This window comes from Sesamum indicum, linkage group LG4 (genome assembly GCF_000512975.1).
Source record: "Sesamum indicum cultivar Zhongzhi No. 13 linkage group LG4, S_indicum_v1.0, whole genome shotgun sequence".
Classification (NCBI taxonomy): Eukaryota; Viridiplantae; Streptophyta; class Magnoliopsida; order Lamiales; family Pedaliaceae; genus Sesamum; species Sesamum indicum.
The window spans coordinates 5,120,972-5,140,602 of NC_026148.1; the positions used below are offsets into that span (position 1 = coordinate 5,120,972).

Below are 19,631 nucleotides of genomic sequence, written 5' to 3' on the forward strand. Positions count from 1 at the left end.
CTGATGTTGGTCAAGAAATCTTTGGTTGTTTGAGTGAAGTGGGGTATTGGGGCTTGTGGGCTCTTTCCACTCAGATTATTTTGCTTTATTTTTTTGGAGTGGTAGACGTTCTATCTTTTCCATCAATCTTGTTTGTTTGGCTTTTTTACGATAGAAAACAAATGGTTTTTTGGGATTCTTTCTGCCATCATTTGGAGCTTTTTAGCAGAGAGAAATCCCATCTTCCGACACTTCTCTGTTTTCCATTTCTCCATGGTAATGGCTAATTGCAAGAGGTTTATTGTCATCAAATGGTGCTGTTGTTTTGATGCATTTTTGTGATCTGTTGACTTCATCTTTAGTCAAGTTTATTGTGCTTTTTCTGCAAGTTTGGACAAAGTTTCTTCAATCTTGCAAGAACCTATCTATCTGGATTCAAGTGTGTTTCACTCCACAAGACAGATTTTGTCTGCAAGATGTCTTTTTGATTGTCTGTTTCTCCTATAATATGCATATTGAGATAGGGTTCATACTCTACTACACATGTATTCTTTTTGCTTCAAAGTTGATGTTTTTCATGTTTGCCAATTGTTCTGTCTGAAACTTTGGGGCACTTGAAATATGGTCATATCTAAGAGGTTTCATGTTCTCATCTGTTTTCACAGGATTACTTTGGGATTCCCACTGTTGTATCCATTCCATCTGAGAGAATTGTTTTCAGTGGATTGAAAATGTATGTGGTGGAGAGTAAAGGAGGGGCAATAGCTTGCATGCTCTTGGCTCTGTTTTTCTTGGGGACTTGGCCTGCAATCTTGACTCTCCTGGAAAGGCGAGGCCGTCTCCCTCAGCATACATATCTCGATTACACGATCACGAATCTCTTGGCTGCTGTTATCATTGCTTTCACATTCGGTGAAATTGGAAAGAGCACAATTGAGAAGCCAAATTTTATAAATCAGCTCTCTCAGGTGAGATCATCCTACTGATTGTGTCTAACACATCCATCTGTATGCCCCCACATAGTTGTCGATATCTCTCGAATAATTGGACAGTGGTAATAGTGAGTATCTGCTTTCTTGCAACTGCTATGGTTGTGTGGAGGATTTGAAATGTCACTGCCTTTCTTGAAATTCTACATTAAAATAAGCCCTGAATTGCTGCCTATGTGATCTACTTCCTGGTAAGCTTAAATTCAACAGTTCTTTTCTACAAATTAATGCAGGATAACTGGCCTAGTGTGCTGTTTGCAATGGCTGGTGGGATTGTTCTCAGCCTTGGGAACCTGGCGACACAATATGCTTGGGCGTTTGTTGGTTTGTCAGTGACTGAGGTGATCACGTCAAGCATAACTGTCGTAATTGGTATACATTTCTTTTCATATTTTTCTATTTTGTTGAACTTATGATATAGCTTTTGTTGAGGTTTAGATATTGACCTGTTTTTCTTATACAGGCACAACGCTGAATTATTTCTTAGACGACAAAATCAACAAAGCTGAGATTCTTTTCCCTGGTGTTGGATGCTTCTTGATTGCTGTTTGTTTCGGCTCTGCTGTGCATTCATCCAATGCTGCAGATAATAAAGCCAAGCTTACTAGCTTCTCAAATGACAGCAAGGCCAGGGCACAAGGGTATGTATTTTCTACTGGCTTATATTTCAGACTTGTTAATGTACTAATAAGTGCGAGAATGTGAGCTTTTGAACTAAATTTGGACAGGTTAAAGGATGCCTCTGTATCCAAGGAAACATATGCAAACAAGGGTAAGAGGACAATGAAGTCCGCACTTTCACATTTTTGTGTTCAAAATTAGTAAATCAGCTGCTTTTGTTGTTTCCTTTTATTTACTTTCGATGCTAAAGCTTACTTACTTATACAAGAAGATCTGGAGAATGGAACTGCTACCAAGGAGAAGGCAGAGTTTGGAACCGCACATTTTCTCATAGAGCTAGAGAATAAACGGGCAATTAAGGTTGTTGACCGCTTTCATACTAATGTGTTCATTTGAAAATTTTACAGGATGTTTATTTCTTTTGTGCCTGCTTGCAGGTTTTTGGGAAGGGCACTTTCATTGGCCTGGCAATAACTTTCTTTGCAGGAGTTTGTTTCTCCCTCTTTTCTCCCGCTTTCAACCTGGCCACTAATGATCAGTGGCATACGCTACAAAATGACGTTCCCCACTTGAGTGTTTACACTGCATTCTTCTACTTCTCAGTATCCTGCTTTGTGATTGCCATCATTTTGAACATCAGCTTCTTGTATCGGCCCGTCTTAAATTTACCCAAATCATCGTTCAAAGCATATCTATCAGACTGGAACGGTAGAGGTTGGGCCCTTTTGGCTGGGTTTTTGTGTGGGTTTGGGAACGGTCTTCAGTTCATGGGAGGTCAAGCTGCTGGATATGCCGCGGCTGATGCCGTTCAGGTCAGTTCATCTCGCATAGTTCTTTTTGCCAAGGTAGGCCAGAACTTCACTTTGCTTATAACTCAATCAATCTGGTGATTACAGGCGCTTCCACTAGTGAGCACGTTTTGGGGTATACTTCTGTTTGGAGAGTACAGAAGATCTTCAAGAAGAACGTATGCGCTTCTTGTCGGCATGTTATCGATGTTTATCATTGCTGTCGGCGTACTTATGGCTTCATCTGGACACCGTAAGTAATTTTATTTTCTTGGAAGAATTGAAGCTGCATTTATCAGATGGGAAAACAGAAGCAGGCTCCAATCCGTTGGTAGTTTACCATAGCTCCTAGTTTAGTGACTGCAAAACAGCTTTAAACATCAGAGAAATTGAAGATTTGAAGTAGAAAGAACTCAAGCGTATTCTGTATAGGTGGTGTATTTTCATTCTTGGCATTAAGCAGCCTCTCTGTATTTGTAAATATCGTATAATTCGGTCGACATGAACTACTTTGGTGTTGGATGTGAGATTCCTTTCTAAGGAAAGACATTCAAGATTTGGTGGCTAACCAAGGACAAACCTGTGATCAATCCTTCCTTAAGAGGATTCCTCAACTAAAATGTGATCATCCACCGTGTTGGTCCAGAAACCGACGGCCAAGTTCTTTAAGCACCTCCATGCTCAAGTCGCGGGCCTGTAAGAACCCCAACTTGTGTTCTTTATGGGCAGGATGTGCTATAAAGTTGACCTCTTTGTGTCGTATTTTATAGTTTCGGAAAAGATTTCTGTACTAAATAGAAAGAGAAGAAGTGCAATGTAATTGTCTTTTGGTACAACAAAAAATTAGTACAAAAGCGCCATGACCTTTCTCGTCAAAAAATTAGTACAAAAGCGGCATGCGTTAACAGCCACAAACAGAAGTACAAGAAAGAACATTAACCATCACATGCCAGGAGTCTAACAAGAGATTCCTAGCTCGGCATGAAGAATATGATTCTTCCATAATTAGACAATAGAGTTTGTGTGTTTACATGCATGCAACTTGGCAGAACTTCCTATACACAGCATTTTCCATTCTTTCGACCCTCTTCTTTATATAGCTATCTGGAGTTCTTGAATTTTTATTCTGACCCTCTTAACTGCAGTTTTGGCGAATACAAAAGCCGAAATCTGCAGTGAAAGGGCAGGTCCATTTCTTTCAGAGAAGTTTTGTTGCTTTGGATTGTAAATATCAGGCTTGGCATTTGGCATTTTGCAGGGTGTTCTAATCTTTCTGACTTCCATCTGAGAAATTTTTTTTTCTCTGGAGTCAAAATGTTTCTGGTGGAGAGTAAAGGAGCTGCTACATCATGCATGCTCTGGGCCTTATTTTTCTTGGGCACTTGGCCGGCTCTTCTCACTCTCCTGGAAAGACGTGGCCGTCTGTAGAAGATATGGCATTATCCAATTCCCAGCTGCAGCAGAAGCAGAGCTCCATTGACAATGATGAGGCTGCAACACTCTGCTTCTATTTTATTCTCTGTAAATTGTGTTTCTTCAGTTTTACACTTTTATTAGTTGTTTAGCAATTTTAGTTTTTGAACACTTTTACACGCTGGTGACCATGCTGGAGTAGGCAGGTAAAGTAGTTAGCTTTTCTTCTTTATTTTAACCGTGTATATATTTCTGCTGTTTTGCTGTAACTAGATCAGTTTTATCAAAAATAGAAAACTGATTTCTCCCACGGAAATGTTCACCATGAATTCTGCTACTTTGTTGGTGAATTTGATCTTTTAACATAGTATCAGAGCCTTCAATTGAAGGACTCTGATTACCTAACAGATTTGATCTTGACGGAGCTTGAAATTGAACAACAATGGCAGCAACTTCAGCCACTACGACGGCGACTGGATCCAGAGAGGCACCTCTGCCTGAACAGTTGCAATTCCATGGATCTGTGATAGGTGTCGAATCCACCAAAAATAATTCCTACGAACACTTTTGTAGATGTGTGAGTAGGGTCGAATCCACAGAGATTGATTTTAAATTAATTCCTTCGAAAACGAAAATAATTAGGGGGAGTTTTGATTGGAAGAAGAATAAAACTAAAAAGCTAATAAAATTAGAAGAGATAAATATAAGAGAGTTAAAAATAGGATCACACTTAATTCCACGGTTGATCATAGATGCAAAGATAACAATTATTCATGATAGATAAATTGGTTATAGCAATTGGTACGATCTAACGACCTCACCTTTCCTTACCTTGTGGATAGTCAAGGAACGTCCATTGACTAAATCCCTAATCAGTAAACAACCTTGGGAACGTCCTCAAGATTTAATTTACCGACAGCATTAAGAACTAGAAAGGCCCAATTCTAACCAATAAATTCCTACGAGGATTTATTTAAGTTAGATTGTACATTCCCCACAACATAATCGAAAACTTCTACATAATCAATTATGTTGTGTTACCACTAGTTATTGAACTAAACAAACAATTACGGATTTGAAAGTTCAATTGGCTAGGCAAATATTCTTGACAATAAATCAGATTATTTGTAATAAAAGCACAGAGAACAACACAAATACCAATATGAATAAAAGTAGAAAGCACAAATTAGATCTCACAACCCGTTGGATTTAAGCGTTCACCAAGTCTTCAACCGGAATGAGAGATTTAGCTAGACATGCTCATAGACGAACGCATGAAAAGCAAAATAATATAAAAGCGTAGAGAAATAAAAGAGTTCAAAAGTTGTCTCTTAAAGTGAATTACATCACCTATTTATAATAGCTTGATACCTAGTTCTACTAGGATTAGAAGTAGATTCCTAATTGAACTAAAAGACTTGTAGAGATAAAATCCTAATCCTAGTTAATCTCTTCCTTCATCAGAGGTAGTCCAAGCAGCTCCAAACTCTTGCCAAAAATTGAGTTTGAGTCTTGTTTGAATTTCCATTTTGGTGCTTTTCTTCATTTTTCATTTCTTTTGTCCTAATGCTGCAAAATAATATTTAATTAGGAGCATTTGGTCACAAAATAGGCTAAAATATTATATAAAATAAGCACAAAATGCGATCCTATCAATCTGACCACCCTAGGATGGTACTGGTAAGTAAGTGCAGCTCTTACTGGAAACAACTACCTAAACTGGAGCTTTGGAATTAAAAGAGCATTATGCGCTAAGATGAAAGTCGGATTCATTGACGGATCATCTGTAAAACCGCACGCCAGTGATCCACACTTTGAGCAATGGATTAGAGTCGATAGCATGGTAACCACTTGGATATTAAACTCAATTTCCAGAGAGATTGTTGAAGCGTTCATGTATACGAAATCGTCACAGAGTCTGTGGCTTGATTTAGAACAGCGATATGGTGATTGTAATGGTCCGCAATTGTACCAACTCCAACGAGAAATATGCTCTATGATGCAAGGGAATCTACCTCTGTCCACGTATTTTACGAACATGAAGAGACTTTGGAATGAAATGGGGGAGCTAAAGCCAACTCCGCAATGCACTTGTAACGGATGTACTTGTGGCGCTTGGAACACAGTTGCAGAATCAGCCGCCTTCACGCAACTTATACAATTCCTTATGGGGCTCAATGACACATTTGATAGTGTAAGACACCAACTCTTAGTTATGGATCCAGCACCTACAGTTAACAAAGCCTATTCCTTAATACAAAGTGTAGAGAAGCAGAAGCGAGTTCACGTCGAACTTGCAGACAACACTGAGAACATTGCATTGAACATTAGAAGTGGCTCCAGATTTGATAAAAAGAGATATAATGCTGACAAACGCACATTACATTGTACGCATTGCAACAAAATGAGACATAGCAGAGACACTTGCTTCAGACTCCACGGTACACCCGATTGGTATAAGGAACTCATGGGGAGGAGAAATAAAGATGTGGGATCTGCCAAGGCCTATAATGTGGGAACAATAATGAGACCAGAGAACCAGATGCAACACAACACTAAAGAAGAGTCGCTGCAAGAGTTAATAAGGCTGATGAAGAACAATGTACAGCCTGAGGTGCAAGGGAACTCGACTCATGAAAACGATTTCGTAGGTATGAATGATGTCTTTACTAGTTCTGGAAATAACATTTTATCTTCTTGGGTTGTGGACACGGGGGCAACTAACCATATGTGTGGCAATACTTGCTTTCTTGAAAACCTCACAGCTCTTAAAAATCCCACACTTACACACTTACCCGACGGCTCTACTCCCTCGGTTACACATACTGGAACTGTTACTCTACACAAAAAATTTCATTCTCACCAATGTATTGTTGGTTCCCTCCTTCAAGTTCTCTACTCTCAGTCCCCAAACTTTGCTCCTTATTATCTGTCAAAGTGTTGTTTCATGCGTCTCATTGTATGTTTCAAGACCTGAAGAGTAATCGAATTATAGCAGTGGGCAATGAAGCTGGAAATTTGTACTTTGTGGACAAATCCTCCTTTGATTCTAATGTGATACAGTCTTGTATTAATAAGCAGTTTTCATGTCTTACCTCACATGATTGTATTGATTCCTTATGGCACTTGAGGCTGGGACATCCCTCCTCTATTGTAATGCAACATATTCCAGATGTTAAAACTACAACCCCATCCCGTGACTTGAACTGTGAAATTTGTCCTATTGCGAAACAACACCGTCTTCCTTTTCCTTCCAGTAGCATCACTTCCACCTCTATATTCGAATTATTACACACTGATCTCTGGGGCCCTATCATCAGAGTTCTCTAACTGGGTGCAATTATTTCCTAACAGTTATGGACGATTTCAGCCGAGCCACTTGGACCTTCTTACTTAGATACAAATCACAGGTGCATCAAACTTTAGCCAACTTTCTTGCTATGGTTAAAACCTAATTTCATACCTCAGTGAAGTGCATTCGCTCAGACAATGGATCCGAGTTTAACAACTTTCAGTGTCAGTCCTGATTCCTTTCTTCTGGGATTATTCATCAGACATCATGTGCATACACCCCTCAACAGAACAAGGTTGTCGAGCACAAGCACCAGCATGGTCTTCAACTAGCTAGAGCCCTGTTATTCCAAGCCCATTTGTCTAAAAAATTTTGGGGTGAATCCGTTTTAACGGCGACTTATTTTATCAATAGACTTCCCACGTTCGTCCTTCACTGGAAATCTCCCTTTGAAATACTCTACAACAAACCTCCTAACCTCAACCACATCAAAGTCTTCGATTGTATCTGTTTTGCCACCAACACTTCACCCCTCAAGCACAAATTTGATGTAAGAGCTTCAAAATGCCTTTTCTCAGGTTATTGCCAATCGAAGAAAGCCTACAAGATATATGATTTGGACAGACACATTTCCTTTGCCTCTAGAGATGTTACATTCCGTGAAAGTTCTTTTCCTTTCGGTTCTGCTCATTCGACATCTGATCCAGTATGTCTTCCTATCCCTTTTGATGATGTCGAAACCCCTTGTGATGCACCTGTGTCCACTCCTCCTCATTCTGACTTCATTCCAGCCACAACACCTTCCTCTCCTACTCTGCGTCGGTCTCAAAGAAGACATTCCAAGCCTTTTTGGCTTACTGATTATATTTGCAATTGCTCCTATTCTGCACCCTCTTGCACTCCTTCTTCTTATTCTGCTGCACATAGATGTTTTGTTGCCAACTTGTCTGCCTTGCAGAAACCTAAAAGTTATCTCTAGGCGAGTAAAGACGAGCATTGGGTGGAAGCTATGTCTCAGGAATTACAGGCTCTTGCTGCGAATAGAACTTGGACTTACACTTCCTTGCCGCCGGGGAAGAAAACCATTGGCTCACGCTAGATCTTTAAGTTGAAGCTCAAGCCGGATGGCTCAGTTGATCGCTACAAAGCTCGTTTGGTTGCGAAGGGCTACAACCAGATTGAGGGGGTAAACTACTTTGATTCTTTTTCCCCTGTTGCTAAGTCCGTAACTGTTCGTGTGTTTCTCTCTTTGGCAGCTTCCAAATCTTGGCCACTGATGTAGCTTGACGTAAATAACGCATTTCTTCATGGATCCTTGGATGAAGACGTATACATGGACCCACCTGAAAGCTTGCTCGACGTGCCGGCTGGTCATGTATGCAAGTTGCAGAAATCCCTCTACGGCCTTAAATAGGCCTCTCATCAATGGAACCTCGAGCTAACACCCAAGCTTTTTGAGTTTGGTTTTAGTCAATCTTGCCATGAACATTGCCTATTTATCAAACGGTTTGCAGGTGACTTTACGGTCCTTTTGGTATATGTGGATGATATCTGGTTAGCTGGCTCTTCTCCTGCTGCTCTTCAATCTGTCAAAGATTATCTCCATCGTCTTTTCACCATTAAGGATCTCGGGGCTACTAAATATTTCCTTGGCCTCGAATTGGCTCGTTCCCCACATGGCATCTTGGTCTCGCAGCATAAGTATTTGTAAGATATCCTATCAGACGCTTCCATGGTTAATGCTAAACCTGCTCCCACTCCCTTGCCTATGGGCCTTAAGCTGGTTCTTGACGATGGTTGCCTCCTTGCTGATCCTGGCCGTTTTAGGCGCTTGGTTGGCTGTCTTCTCTATCTGGGTTTTACTCGCCCGGATATCTCCTTCGCTGTCCAGCAACTAAGTCAGTTTCTTCAGGCTCCTCGAAGCTCTCATTGGGATACATCATTGCACATTCTTCGCTACCTTAAGGGTACTCCTTCATTTGGTCTGTTTTTCTCTTCTGATAGTTCCTCTCAGCTCAGCGCCTACTCCGATGCTTCTTGGGCTTCTTGTTTAGACTCTCGTCGTTCGATTACTAGTTTCTGTGTGTTCTTAAGCTCCTCCCTTATTTCTTGAAAGACGAAGAAACAGGCCACGGTCTCCCGTTACTCTGCCGAAATTGAATACCGTAGTATGGCATCTACTGTTGTAAACTTCTTTGGGTTTCGTTTTTGCTCCGTGATCTTGATATCCCTGTTTCTCTGTCGATTCTTTTTTGGTGCGACAAGAAAGCTGCGCTTCACATCACTGCAAAACCGGTCGTCCACGAGCGTACGAAGCACTTGGACATCGATTGTCATCTTGTTCGGGACCAATTTAAGCTCGGTTTCATTTTTCCTTCACACATCCGCAGTTCTGATCAATTGGCCGACCTTTTAACCATGGCACTTCCTTCCCCTACTTTTGCTCATCTACTCTCCAAGATGGGTCTCTCGTCCTTGCCTTCATCTTGAGGCGGGGCTGTAGAAGATATGGCATCATCCAATTCCCAACTACAGCAGAAGCAGAGCTCCATTGACGATGATGAGGCTGCAGCACTCTGCTTCTATTCTATTCTCTATAAATCGTGTTTCTTCAATTTTACACTTTTATTAATTGTTTAGCAATTTTAGTTTTTTAACACTTTTACATGCTGGAGTAGGCAGGTAAAGTAGTTAGCTTTTCTTCTCCATTTTAATTGTGTATATATTTCTGCAGTTTTACTGTAACTAGATCAGTTTTATCAAAAATAGAAAACTAATTTCTCCCACCGAAATGTTCACCATGAATTCTGCTACTTTGTTGGTGAATTTTATCTTTTAACACCGTCTTCCTCAGCATACTTATCATAAGTTTCTTGGTTGTTGTTATCATAGCTTTCCCGTTCGGTGAAATTGGATAGAGCACAGTCGAGAGCCAAATTTTATAACTCAGCTGGCTCAGGTAAAATCATAATTAAAATATAGTGAAGTTTATGAGATACTTGTACGTAAATATATTTAAACTAGATCAACCTTATCCCCAATAGGAAAACTGGCCTAGTGTATTGCTTGCAATGGCTGGTGGCATCGTTCGAAGCCTTGGAAATTTAGCAACTCAATATGCATGGGCTTTTGTCGGCTTGTTGGTGACTGAGGTGATCTCTGCTAGTGTAACTGTTATAATAGGTAACTCTGAGGTCTATTCTTTCTTGCTGCATGATACTGGTGGTTTCCTAACAAAATCTGTGCTGAAAGTTGTGCATTTTTGGGCTCTTCTGCATGTCCAGGAACAATCATAAAGTATTTCTTGGATGGCAAAATCAACAGAGTCGAGGTTCGTTTTCCTGGCGTCGCCTGTTTCTTGATTGCTGTTTGTTTTGCATCTGTTGTTTATAGATCCAACAATGCAGATAACAAAAGAAAGCTTGCTGATTGCTCTAGTCACAAAGATGAACTGATTTACAAGTTCATTGGGCTATGTAGTGAATATTGAACTTGACTGGTACAGGATGAAGGAGGTGGCTGCCTCCAAGAAAGCAGATGGACTTTGTTTGGTTTTGTTTCTTGGCTATCTCCAGAATAGAATGTTTGGTCTCATACAAAAACACCTTATCTTGGTATTTTGTTTATCTCTTTTCGCATAAATATACACACACACACACATATATATATAAGAGATATGATTTGACAATGAATAGTGATTTTTGTCTCGCAAAATACAACATCAAACATACAACACTTGTATATATATTCGTATATATATAAGAGATATGATTTGACAAAGATTTGTTTCTCAAAATACAACATCTCTAAAAACACTTATTTTAAATTATTCCATATCATCTCTAAAAATAAATCCAAATATACACACTATCTCTAGCACATACTTATTAATTTTTGTTTTTGTTTTTCTATATTTACAAAACACAACAAAACACTTAGAAAATATATTCAACTGTCACGGGCGTGTCTTTTCACTTGCAGCGGAATGTATTTCTCTTATATTTTTCGCCCGTGCAGCGTCTCAAGTTGCGCCTAACATTCGACTAGCCTTCGCACATCTCAGAGTATTCCGATAGTCCGTCGCGTGTCCTCGACACTGAAGCTCACTAGCGCAACATTTGAACGCATCCCTGCGCGGCACCGCGTGCCCTTGCGCTCGCCTATTCGAAATGCCCATATTCGTCAAGCCTCTCGGCTCTCACGCCTTGGCGTCTCTTAGCAGCCGGCCTCGAATAGCTAGTGTGCCGCCATGCGTCTGCCCACACTCTTGGAACCTGCCAACGCATTCCTCAATAGTCCTCACATGCGCCTGCAACGCCATCTCAAGTCCAATGCTCACTCAGTGTATTCTAGGCGCATGCCTTCCTCCTAGACGCCTTCTATGCCTCGCCCGAGTAGGACCGCATCATAAGTTCGAGGCTCATTCGATATGCCGACATCTTACCATGATCTCACACGGCATGCCCGATATTCCTTCTTGCCTTTCAGCTTGGCATCATATTTAGCCAATAGTGCGGTGTCGTCCCACGATCGCCCATCTTAGCCAACGGACCCCCATGGACGGCTAGAACTCGATAGCGCGTCTCATGAGTTGGATGACGAGGTCTTGGAGTGCTTACCTCGATCACCCATTCACACGAGAGGTGTTGCCCCTGATATCCCGCAGCCCACGGGGCAACCTTCCACGTCACACGGAGGCTCTCGGTCGCTTTCGGGCCAAACGCAGGTCATCCTGGCCCTGCATTGCCCGTCGAGTTTCCATGCCCTTCGAGGACTCTAAGCATTCCATTGAGCTGCCTTAGATCCAGCTCTTGAAGGCCCCCATCATGCTCCCAAGAGATGCACATTTAGTGCAGACGTTGTCTCATGCTGCTAACGTCGTGCACAGGGAGGGTTGGCTGGAGCTCACCACTGCATGCCCCCCTTCCTGTTCTCCTAGGGCTTGTTCCTGCCTGAACTGCCCTGTGAGCTACTCTGAGCGTGGGGCTTCTGGTCTCCCCCACTTCTGTTGGAGTTACTCCTGAACGATCTCGCCCCACCTGGCTTATTCTGTGCGGGACCAGACGTTGTCTGCCTGTCCCTCCGAGTCTCTAAGTTGAAATCTGCCAAGCGTTCGGCCGCTGTCATAGCCGAACTCAAATCAGTCAGACGTTGACGCTGCAACTCAATACGCGCCCACGGTTTCAAGCCTTCCATGAAAGCGAAAAGCTTATCCTTTACCGACATGTCTCGGATATTCAGCATCAGCGCTGAAAAAGCTTTCACATATTCTCGCATGGAACCTGTATGCTCCAGCTTCCGCAATGCCCGCCTGGCATTGTACTCGACATTCTCTGCGAAGAACTGCTCTCGGATCGCCTCCCAAAGAAGGACCCAGGTATCAAGCCACACTTGATGGGCCTGTATCTCGGCCTACTTGGTACGCCACCACAACTTAGCATCATCAGTCAAATACATGGCCGCAGTCGACACCTTCCTTGCCTCGTCCTACACGTCTGCCACAAGGAAGTACTGTTACATGTCAAAAAGGAAGTTCTCGACCTCCTTCGCATCACGAGCACCGCTATAGGCCTCCGGTTCGGGAATCCAAAGACTAGCACCGGGGTCATGAGCAACAACAAGGGTGTTACTCACTGCACGTTGGAGCAAACCAAGCTGAATAGACATCTGCTCCATGTCACGTCGCATATCGGCAAAACCATCGCCACCAAAGGCACCAACCATTTGTTGGATCACCTGTCGACATTCATCCAGCTCCTAATTAAGCACCGTGATATCAGATTCGAGGGAAGAGACCTTCTCCACCAAATTCATCACCACTTCAGTCAACCGGGAGTGTCCGTCCTCCGGGTTCTCAGCTGGCTCGCTAGGCGATGCTGCATGTCACGGGCTCTCCGCATCTTGCCCCTACGCTCTCGCAGCAGGATTCACTTAGGTTACCGCAACCTACCTCGGTCCCATGATGGCACCTGGCTCTGATACCGCTTCTCACGAGGCGCCTTCCGCAACGCGCACCGTGTGGCTAGTAGTCCGCTGACTACTTCCGCCAATCAGAACACACACTCGAACTCCCGCTCGGCACTAACGCAGCGCACCAACAAGAAGCACAATATTGAGAGCAACAACAGCAACGATAGAAAATTGCACACGCGATTTCAGAAAGGAGATTTTATTAAAGCTGAAAAATGCATATACAGTGGACAACGATGCTAGAGCAAGGGGATCACCTTGAGGGGGACTCTAACACGTCATTAAACCAAGCTTCTTGAACTAATTACCCCCCCTATAATAAGCTTAAAAAATCCTATTCAAAGCAATAGACAATGAAAAGATTGAAAAATGCATCTCAGGAGTAACATCACTTGAGCAATCTAAACAATATAAAGCAAAATAACAAAGCAAAGTAAAAGACCAACACCTAAAACTCTAAGACTGCGGAAGTCAAGCATCTGTCGGAGAAGGTTGATTGGTCGGCCATGTAGAACGATTGAGTGGTCGAAGTGTGCGTTAAGGGTGCCGAGTGCGCTGGCAGCCCATGACACCAAACACTATGGTTAGTTTCTACTTCTTGATCATTTGCTATTTGTTTGTTTTATTTGTAATGGGCACTAAGACTTGCATACATCTCTCTAACATAAGATTTGGAGAAAGTAATCGGAGATAAGAAGGCAAAATTATCTCATAGAGGTTGAGAAGAAAAGGGATACAAAGGTTTTAGGCTTCTTTCACTATCATCGTCTTCTCTAGAACATTTGTTCATATATATTAGGGTAAATTTACAACCACCTTAGTTTGGCATAATTACAAATATCCTCTCATTATTTAAAAATTACAAATACTCCCGTAATATTTGATAAATTTATGTAATCTTTAGATAAAGTTATAAAATTATCGTCCTTACTGTGTTTTTTATATTTTTCTTAAAAAATTAAAAAAATTTAAAAATCGAATTGGATGGATGAAATTTTTTTAAAAATTATCCACATAGTACACAAAAAAATAATAAATATATAATTCTTAATCTACAAGGGTATTTTAGTTAGTTTATTATAAAAAATAAATGATAACATAACGGGTTGGGCTAATTGCTAGACAACCGTTAAAATCAAGAGATCTTGATAATTTTTTAAAAAATAAGAGGATGTTCGTAATTATGTTAAACGTCAAAATCATTGTAACTTATCATGTATATTATTTCTCTCTCTCATTCTCTCTCTCCCTCTCTCTCTCTCTCTCTATATATATATATATAGATATAGAGCAGAATGATAATTGACCTAAATTTAGTTAATTTTGATGGAATACTAATTTTTGATAATTTTGAATTTTTTGATTGTTAAGAAAAAATCTTATTAGTTAAAAACATCATCTACTTAAATATATTAGATATTTACTTTACATTTATCCAAAATCTTATCTCCAGGATTGTAATTGAATTTTTAATTATCAAGAAAACATTTTGTTGAATAGAAATATTATCTATTTTAAATATCTGAAATATTTTTATTTTATTTGTCAAATCTTATCTCCACTATTATAATAAAATTTAAGTTACAAATAAAACATTAGTTAAAAACATCACCTATTTTAAATATTTTGATATTTGTTTTTTATTTTTCTAAAACTTTGTAATTGAATTTTTTAATTGACAAAAAAGATTCTTATTTGTTTGAAATATCGTATGTTTTAAATATATTAAATATTATTTTTCGTATTTATCCAAAATATTATATTCAATATTAAAATAGTAATTTAATTGTAGTTTATCTTAAATAACATTAAATTCTATTTTATATTAATTCACTATATATTTATGTGAGTTTGCTTTATGATTAAGTTTTATTTATTAACACTAAAAATATCAAAATTAAATAAAATATCTTACAATATACTATTTGTGTATATCCGAACTAAAATTTCCAATTAGCTAATGATAGTGGTCTCCAACATATTTGTAAAATAGGACAAAATTTACTCAACATCTCTACATTTATTAGATAGGCGCCATACTACCATTTTTTTATTCTTCACTAAACGATCTCAAAACTTAATACTCTATATGTTTCTTTTCTTTGCTCTTGTATGGCGGAAGTGATGTTTTACACTTTTTCTTGTCATAATTTTATTTTTTCTTTTCCTTAATATTTGAAGTTATTCCTTACTCATATTATAATTTTATTTATTTTTCTTTTTTCATAATCTTTAAATTTATTCCTACTCATATATTTATGTCCATTAAATTTCAATGTTTATTGGTATTTACACTCATATCCTATAGCTAAACTAATGCCTTGCCTTTATCATGATATTGTTTATTTTTTATATATTGACGCTTACCAAAAATTTGGCTAAACCATTATGGTCGAAGGATTTTCGAGAAAATCTTAAGATTATCATAGGATTAGCCCTGCAAAACAGAGGTTAGTACTTCAATGCTTAAATCAGTAATGGTTTATGAAGAAATAAAAGGAAAATTTTGAATTAAAGTGGGAATAATGATATAAAATGAGAATAAGGTGTATATATTGGTTTGGAGTGCAAAATATAAGTTTAGAATAGTTAAAAAATCAAGAGAAATGAGGAGAGCAAGTGGGAGTTTGAGAGTGTGGAATGATGTTACCAAATGACCTTACAATACCTATATTTATAGGCATGTGAAGAGCAGGATATGGGGTTCATTAATGAGTTCCTTGTGGCGTTGGAAAGCCATTTGGACTGGCTATCATTCAAAATAAACCGCTTGAGATTTGGATAAATATTGACTGAGATACGTGAGTTGGAATGAACCTTGTCATATCTGCCTAAAAAGCCTAGAGTTGGTTGTTTGTTGATTTCCTAGCTCATTTGTTATTGATTTACTTGGAACCACCTAGAGATATTTTAGAATCACGTGTATAAATGTGTTGACAAGCGATATAACATGTCCTCCTAGCTACAAGATGACATGTCCGCCTAAAATTGATTTATTTCTTGGGCCTGCCAGTTCAGTAAAGTAGCAGGTAAACCTATGGGACTTTCTTCCACACTGATGGGGTTTATCCGTCTTGCTGGTGGGCCTTTATCTGTCTTATTGATGAACCAGTTGGGCTCTTAACCGGCTGGACTAGTATGCCTAGCTTGTGGGCTTGGCGCAATAATTTTTTGGGATATCATCACTTCCCCCCCCCCCACACCACTCCAGGAGTGCATATGGTAGAGCTGGATTACTGGAGTAGGTGACTCTCCTGCACAAAAAAGAGAAGAATTTCCTGCTCGTCAGCAAGACGAATTTCTCTGAGCTTCTTGAGTAATGCTGATCAGTTGAAGGACTCCAATTGGAGAATCATTTCTGCTATGCGTTGTTGTTCTTGCATGTTAGCATAAATACTTGGCTGAAAAATACCCAAATTATTTGCTATGTCACAATGTTGCCTGCAAGTGTTAGAGCAGTCTAGGTAGGATATGATCATTCTTAATCTAAGTAGTTAGGCTTTTACTGCGACAAGCCTATAGGTTTAGGCAACATGTTATAGGGCAAGAAATGTTGAACTGTCGTGCTCAATTGATGCATGCGTACTTGTTCCAGCTGCTCCTGTCATTAACGAGGAAGATGTGATTCTTGTTAGTAGGAGATAATATATCTCGCAGTAAATGAGGAAGGATAGGACTCAAGAAGTGAGTTATCCTAAGCAAGTTTGATTAACATTATGCCGAAACAGATGTGCCAATAGAAAGAAACTAGAAACTTAAGTGAGTGCGTTAGTTGGTAGCTGCTTGTAAGATATATGTGCCAACAAGTGATGGCTGAATTGGATGTGTGCGTCAGCTAGTGGTGGCTTATGTTACTGCCTGCACTAGCTAGTGGAAACATACGTAAGTGCATGCACCAACTAGAGGCGACTTATATGCCAGTTACGAGTGGCTCATTAAAAGGATGCACCTGCTCGTGGCATCTTATTAGGAGTGTGCGCTGGCTGGTGGTAGCTTAAGTAAGTGCATATACCAACTAGGAATGACTTATGTAAAAATATGCACTAGCTAGTTGTGGCAGCTTATTTGGAGTTAGCTAGGAACTGAAAACTAAGCTTGCAAGTAACACAAGATAGGAAGCAAGAATTGTACTTATTAATGTGAGATAGTGCTTGATTACATGAATAGCAAGCTGTAAATGAAGAGTAGGAATTTGAAGAATAAAACTTCCTAAGGTTATAAGCGTTTCATGGTCGAAAAAACCTTCTAGAGATCCTCTACTTGTTCCTGCTCCTGCAGGAGCCGCGGTGACGAGAGCTTTCAATCTTCTACTCACGTATTTTTTCTTTATGAATGTAATCTTTCAATTAGCCAGCTTGTATGAATCTTTCTATCTCTTGCATAGCTGTCGGCAACGGTTGGTATGCCCGTGTTAGAATATGTGACCAGAAAGTCAAGTGAATAGAAGATTTTGCGAACTATTCAAGAGATATTTATTCAAGTAATATTCCCTCGATGAATGTGGTAAGTATTCATCATTGGTGTATGTGTTTGTTCTGCTTACCGATTATGTTAAGCATTGTTTTAATATCACAACAGATGTCCATAGACAGTTTAGAAAACCCATGTAGTTGGGTTGCGCATTGGATGGCGGCTGTGAGACCAACTTTTGAGGATTGGTCTGAAATGTTCCAAGTCGAGGACCTCAAGACTGGGTATCAAGAGTCCTATTCAGACTTGCATCGAATATTGCATTCATTAGATGAATTATGTGTTTTATCAATGAGAGATGTTAGACATCTATGTAATTTCAATGGGTTAGTTGACAAGGTAGTCAACTAACTGAACTAACTCGTGGGTATCGTTATATGGAAATCTTGGGAGCTTGGTCAGTCTGACTTGAATTCCCGACTCCGATAATACAGGAGTAACCCTAAACTCGAGGAACCATGGCAATCACGTGCACACGATGGTTGTATCTTGGATTAGTGTGAGAGGTGATTGTGTCAGAAACATGATCATTATAAGCCTTGTCCAGTGTAGTCACAATGTGTAACGAGGACGATGGGTTTCACGAAAAGGATTCATCCCCTGTCAATATGTGATAGCAGTATCTCCTATACACTTAGAGACATGTTCATGTTGAACTTTGATTTAAAAAATTGTAACTCATAGAATTGAAAGAGAATTGAGGGCCACTATTTGACTTCTTGTTACAGAATTTTTTTTTGGTTGTTTCATGTGGAAAATTGAAGACAATTCATGGATGATTTCAATTGAGTTTTTAAGGCAATTCATGGCTGATTTAAAATGGATTTTAAGTCATTTTATAGCTGCATTAGTAGGTCATTATTGGTTGCATTAGTGTGAGGAGTGGCCATGCCTAAATAAAGGCCATTCTTCATGCTTGTCAACACACAAAAACATTGGAATAATTCCTCTCTTTTATTGAAGTCTCTCTTAGTTTCTGTATAAAATATTTTATAGATTTGGACTTAGTTTCGGAAACAAGCTTTTGAGTGTTTGTTCAAGGTGATCTTCGATATAGTGCTAAAACTGAAAGTCCTGGAAGAAATTACGTTGAACCCGGTGCAGTATTGATACGGGGCGTATATTTTTTTCAAAACAAGCAGTAATTCTGCGATTCGATTAGATTAACGACTTTAATTAGACTAAGAATTGTTACGATATAATTCTCGTTGTAAGTTTTCGATTTAAATTTCTTGTCATAAATAGCATTTCTAATTATTTCATGTTATTTGTTCCAACGTGGCATTAATTGCTTTTGATTTCTAAATCCGATTGTAATATTTCAAAATGCTTTTTTGATTACTTGTACTAAATTTTTTTCAACAATCTTGAAAAACATATACAGGTTTTGAAAAATCGAATTTTGTTGTTGGAACTATTTTCGCAAATGCTATTTTCAAACTCAGTATTTGAAATGCTACTTTTAGTTTCCGAAAATACTAAAGATGGCCGAGCCGATTTCTGTTGTAATTCCAATCACACCCAAGGTCGATTTGACCAGTTTACCGGACAAGTTTTCGGGTCAATTTTTCAAACGCCGGCAACAACGAACGAAAATTTGGTTGACGATGTAATGACTCTTGTCAGTGATTCAGGTGATTAGACTTGAACCTACAGATACCGATCCCAGAACTGCTGAGATTGCGCAGTGGATAGAAAGGGATCAAATAGGTAGAGGAGCGATTTTATCAGCCTTGTCGAATATGCTCTTCTGTCTATCGTTCCGATTCTTACACTGCTAAGCCTCTATGGGATGAGTTGGATCGAAAATATAATACTGAAAAGCAAGGGCTTGAAAAGTATTTTGTTTCCAAGTTCATGAGGTATCAAATAGTTGAGGACCGGTCTGTAGCTGAACAGACTTATGAGATTATCAACCTTGAGCATCCTCTGGCTGATGCTGAGATGAAGCTTTCCGAAGTTTCTGGTCATGTCCATAGTGGAAAAATTTCCCAAATCTTGGTAAAATTTTGGCATGACACTCAAGCATCAGAAAGAGAGAATGTTTCGGATGATCTTATGATTCCTATCAGCATTAAGGAAGAACATAGAAATCAAACCCATAAGATG

The 19,631-nt window shown here is 39.5% G+C and overlaps 1 protein-coding gene and 1 pseudogene across 3 annotated transcripts; both read left to right on the forward strand.

Moving 5' to 3' along the window:
- LOC105160038 (ureide permease 1) lies at positions 7-2,904 on the forward strand. Of its 3 annotated transcripts, none has more exons than XM_020693444.1 (8): positions 7-101; positions 645-947; positions 1,202-1,340; positions 1,432-1,609; positions 1,697-1,740; positions 1,858-1,949; positions 2,027-2,401; positions 2,486-2,904. In XM_020693444.1, the coding sequence occupies exons 2-8, from the start codon at positions 711-713 to the stop codon at positions 2,636-2,638; spliced, it is 1,218 nt and encodes a 405-aa protein (XP_020549103.1). In that variant the 5' UTR covers positions 7-101; positions 645-710; the 3' UTR covers positions 2,639-2,904. The 3 variants fall into 3 exon arrangements, with proteins under 3 accessions (XP_020549103.1, XP_020549101.1, XP_020549102.1); XM_020693442.1 differs by lacking the exon at positions 7-101 and adding an exon at positions 108-255; XM_020693443.1 differs by lacking the exon at positions 7-101 and adding an exon at positions 108-255 and having other exon boundaries at positions 1,861-1,949.
- Positions 3,133-10,572, forward strand: LOC105160096 (annotated as a pseudogene).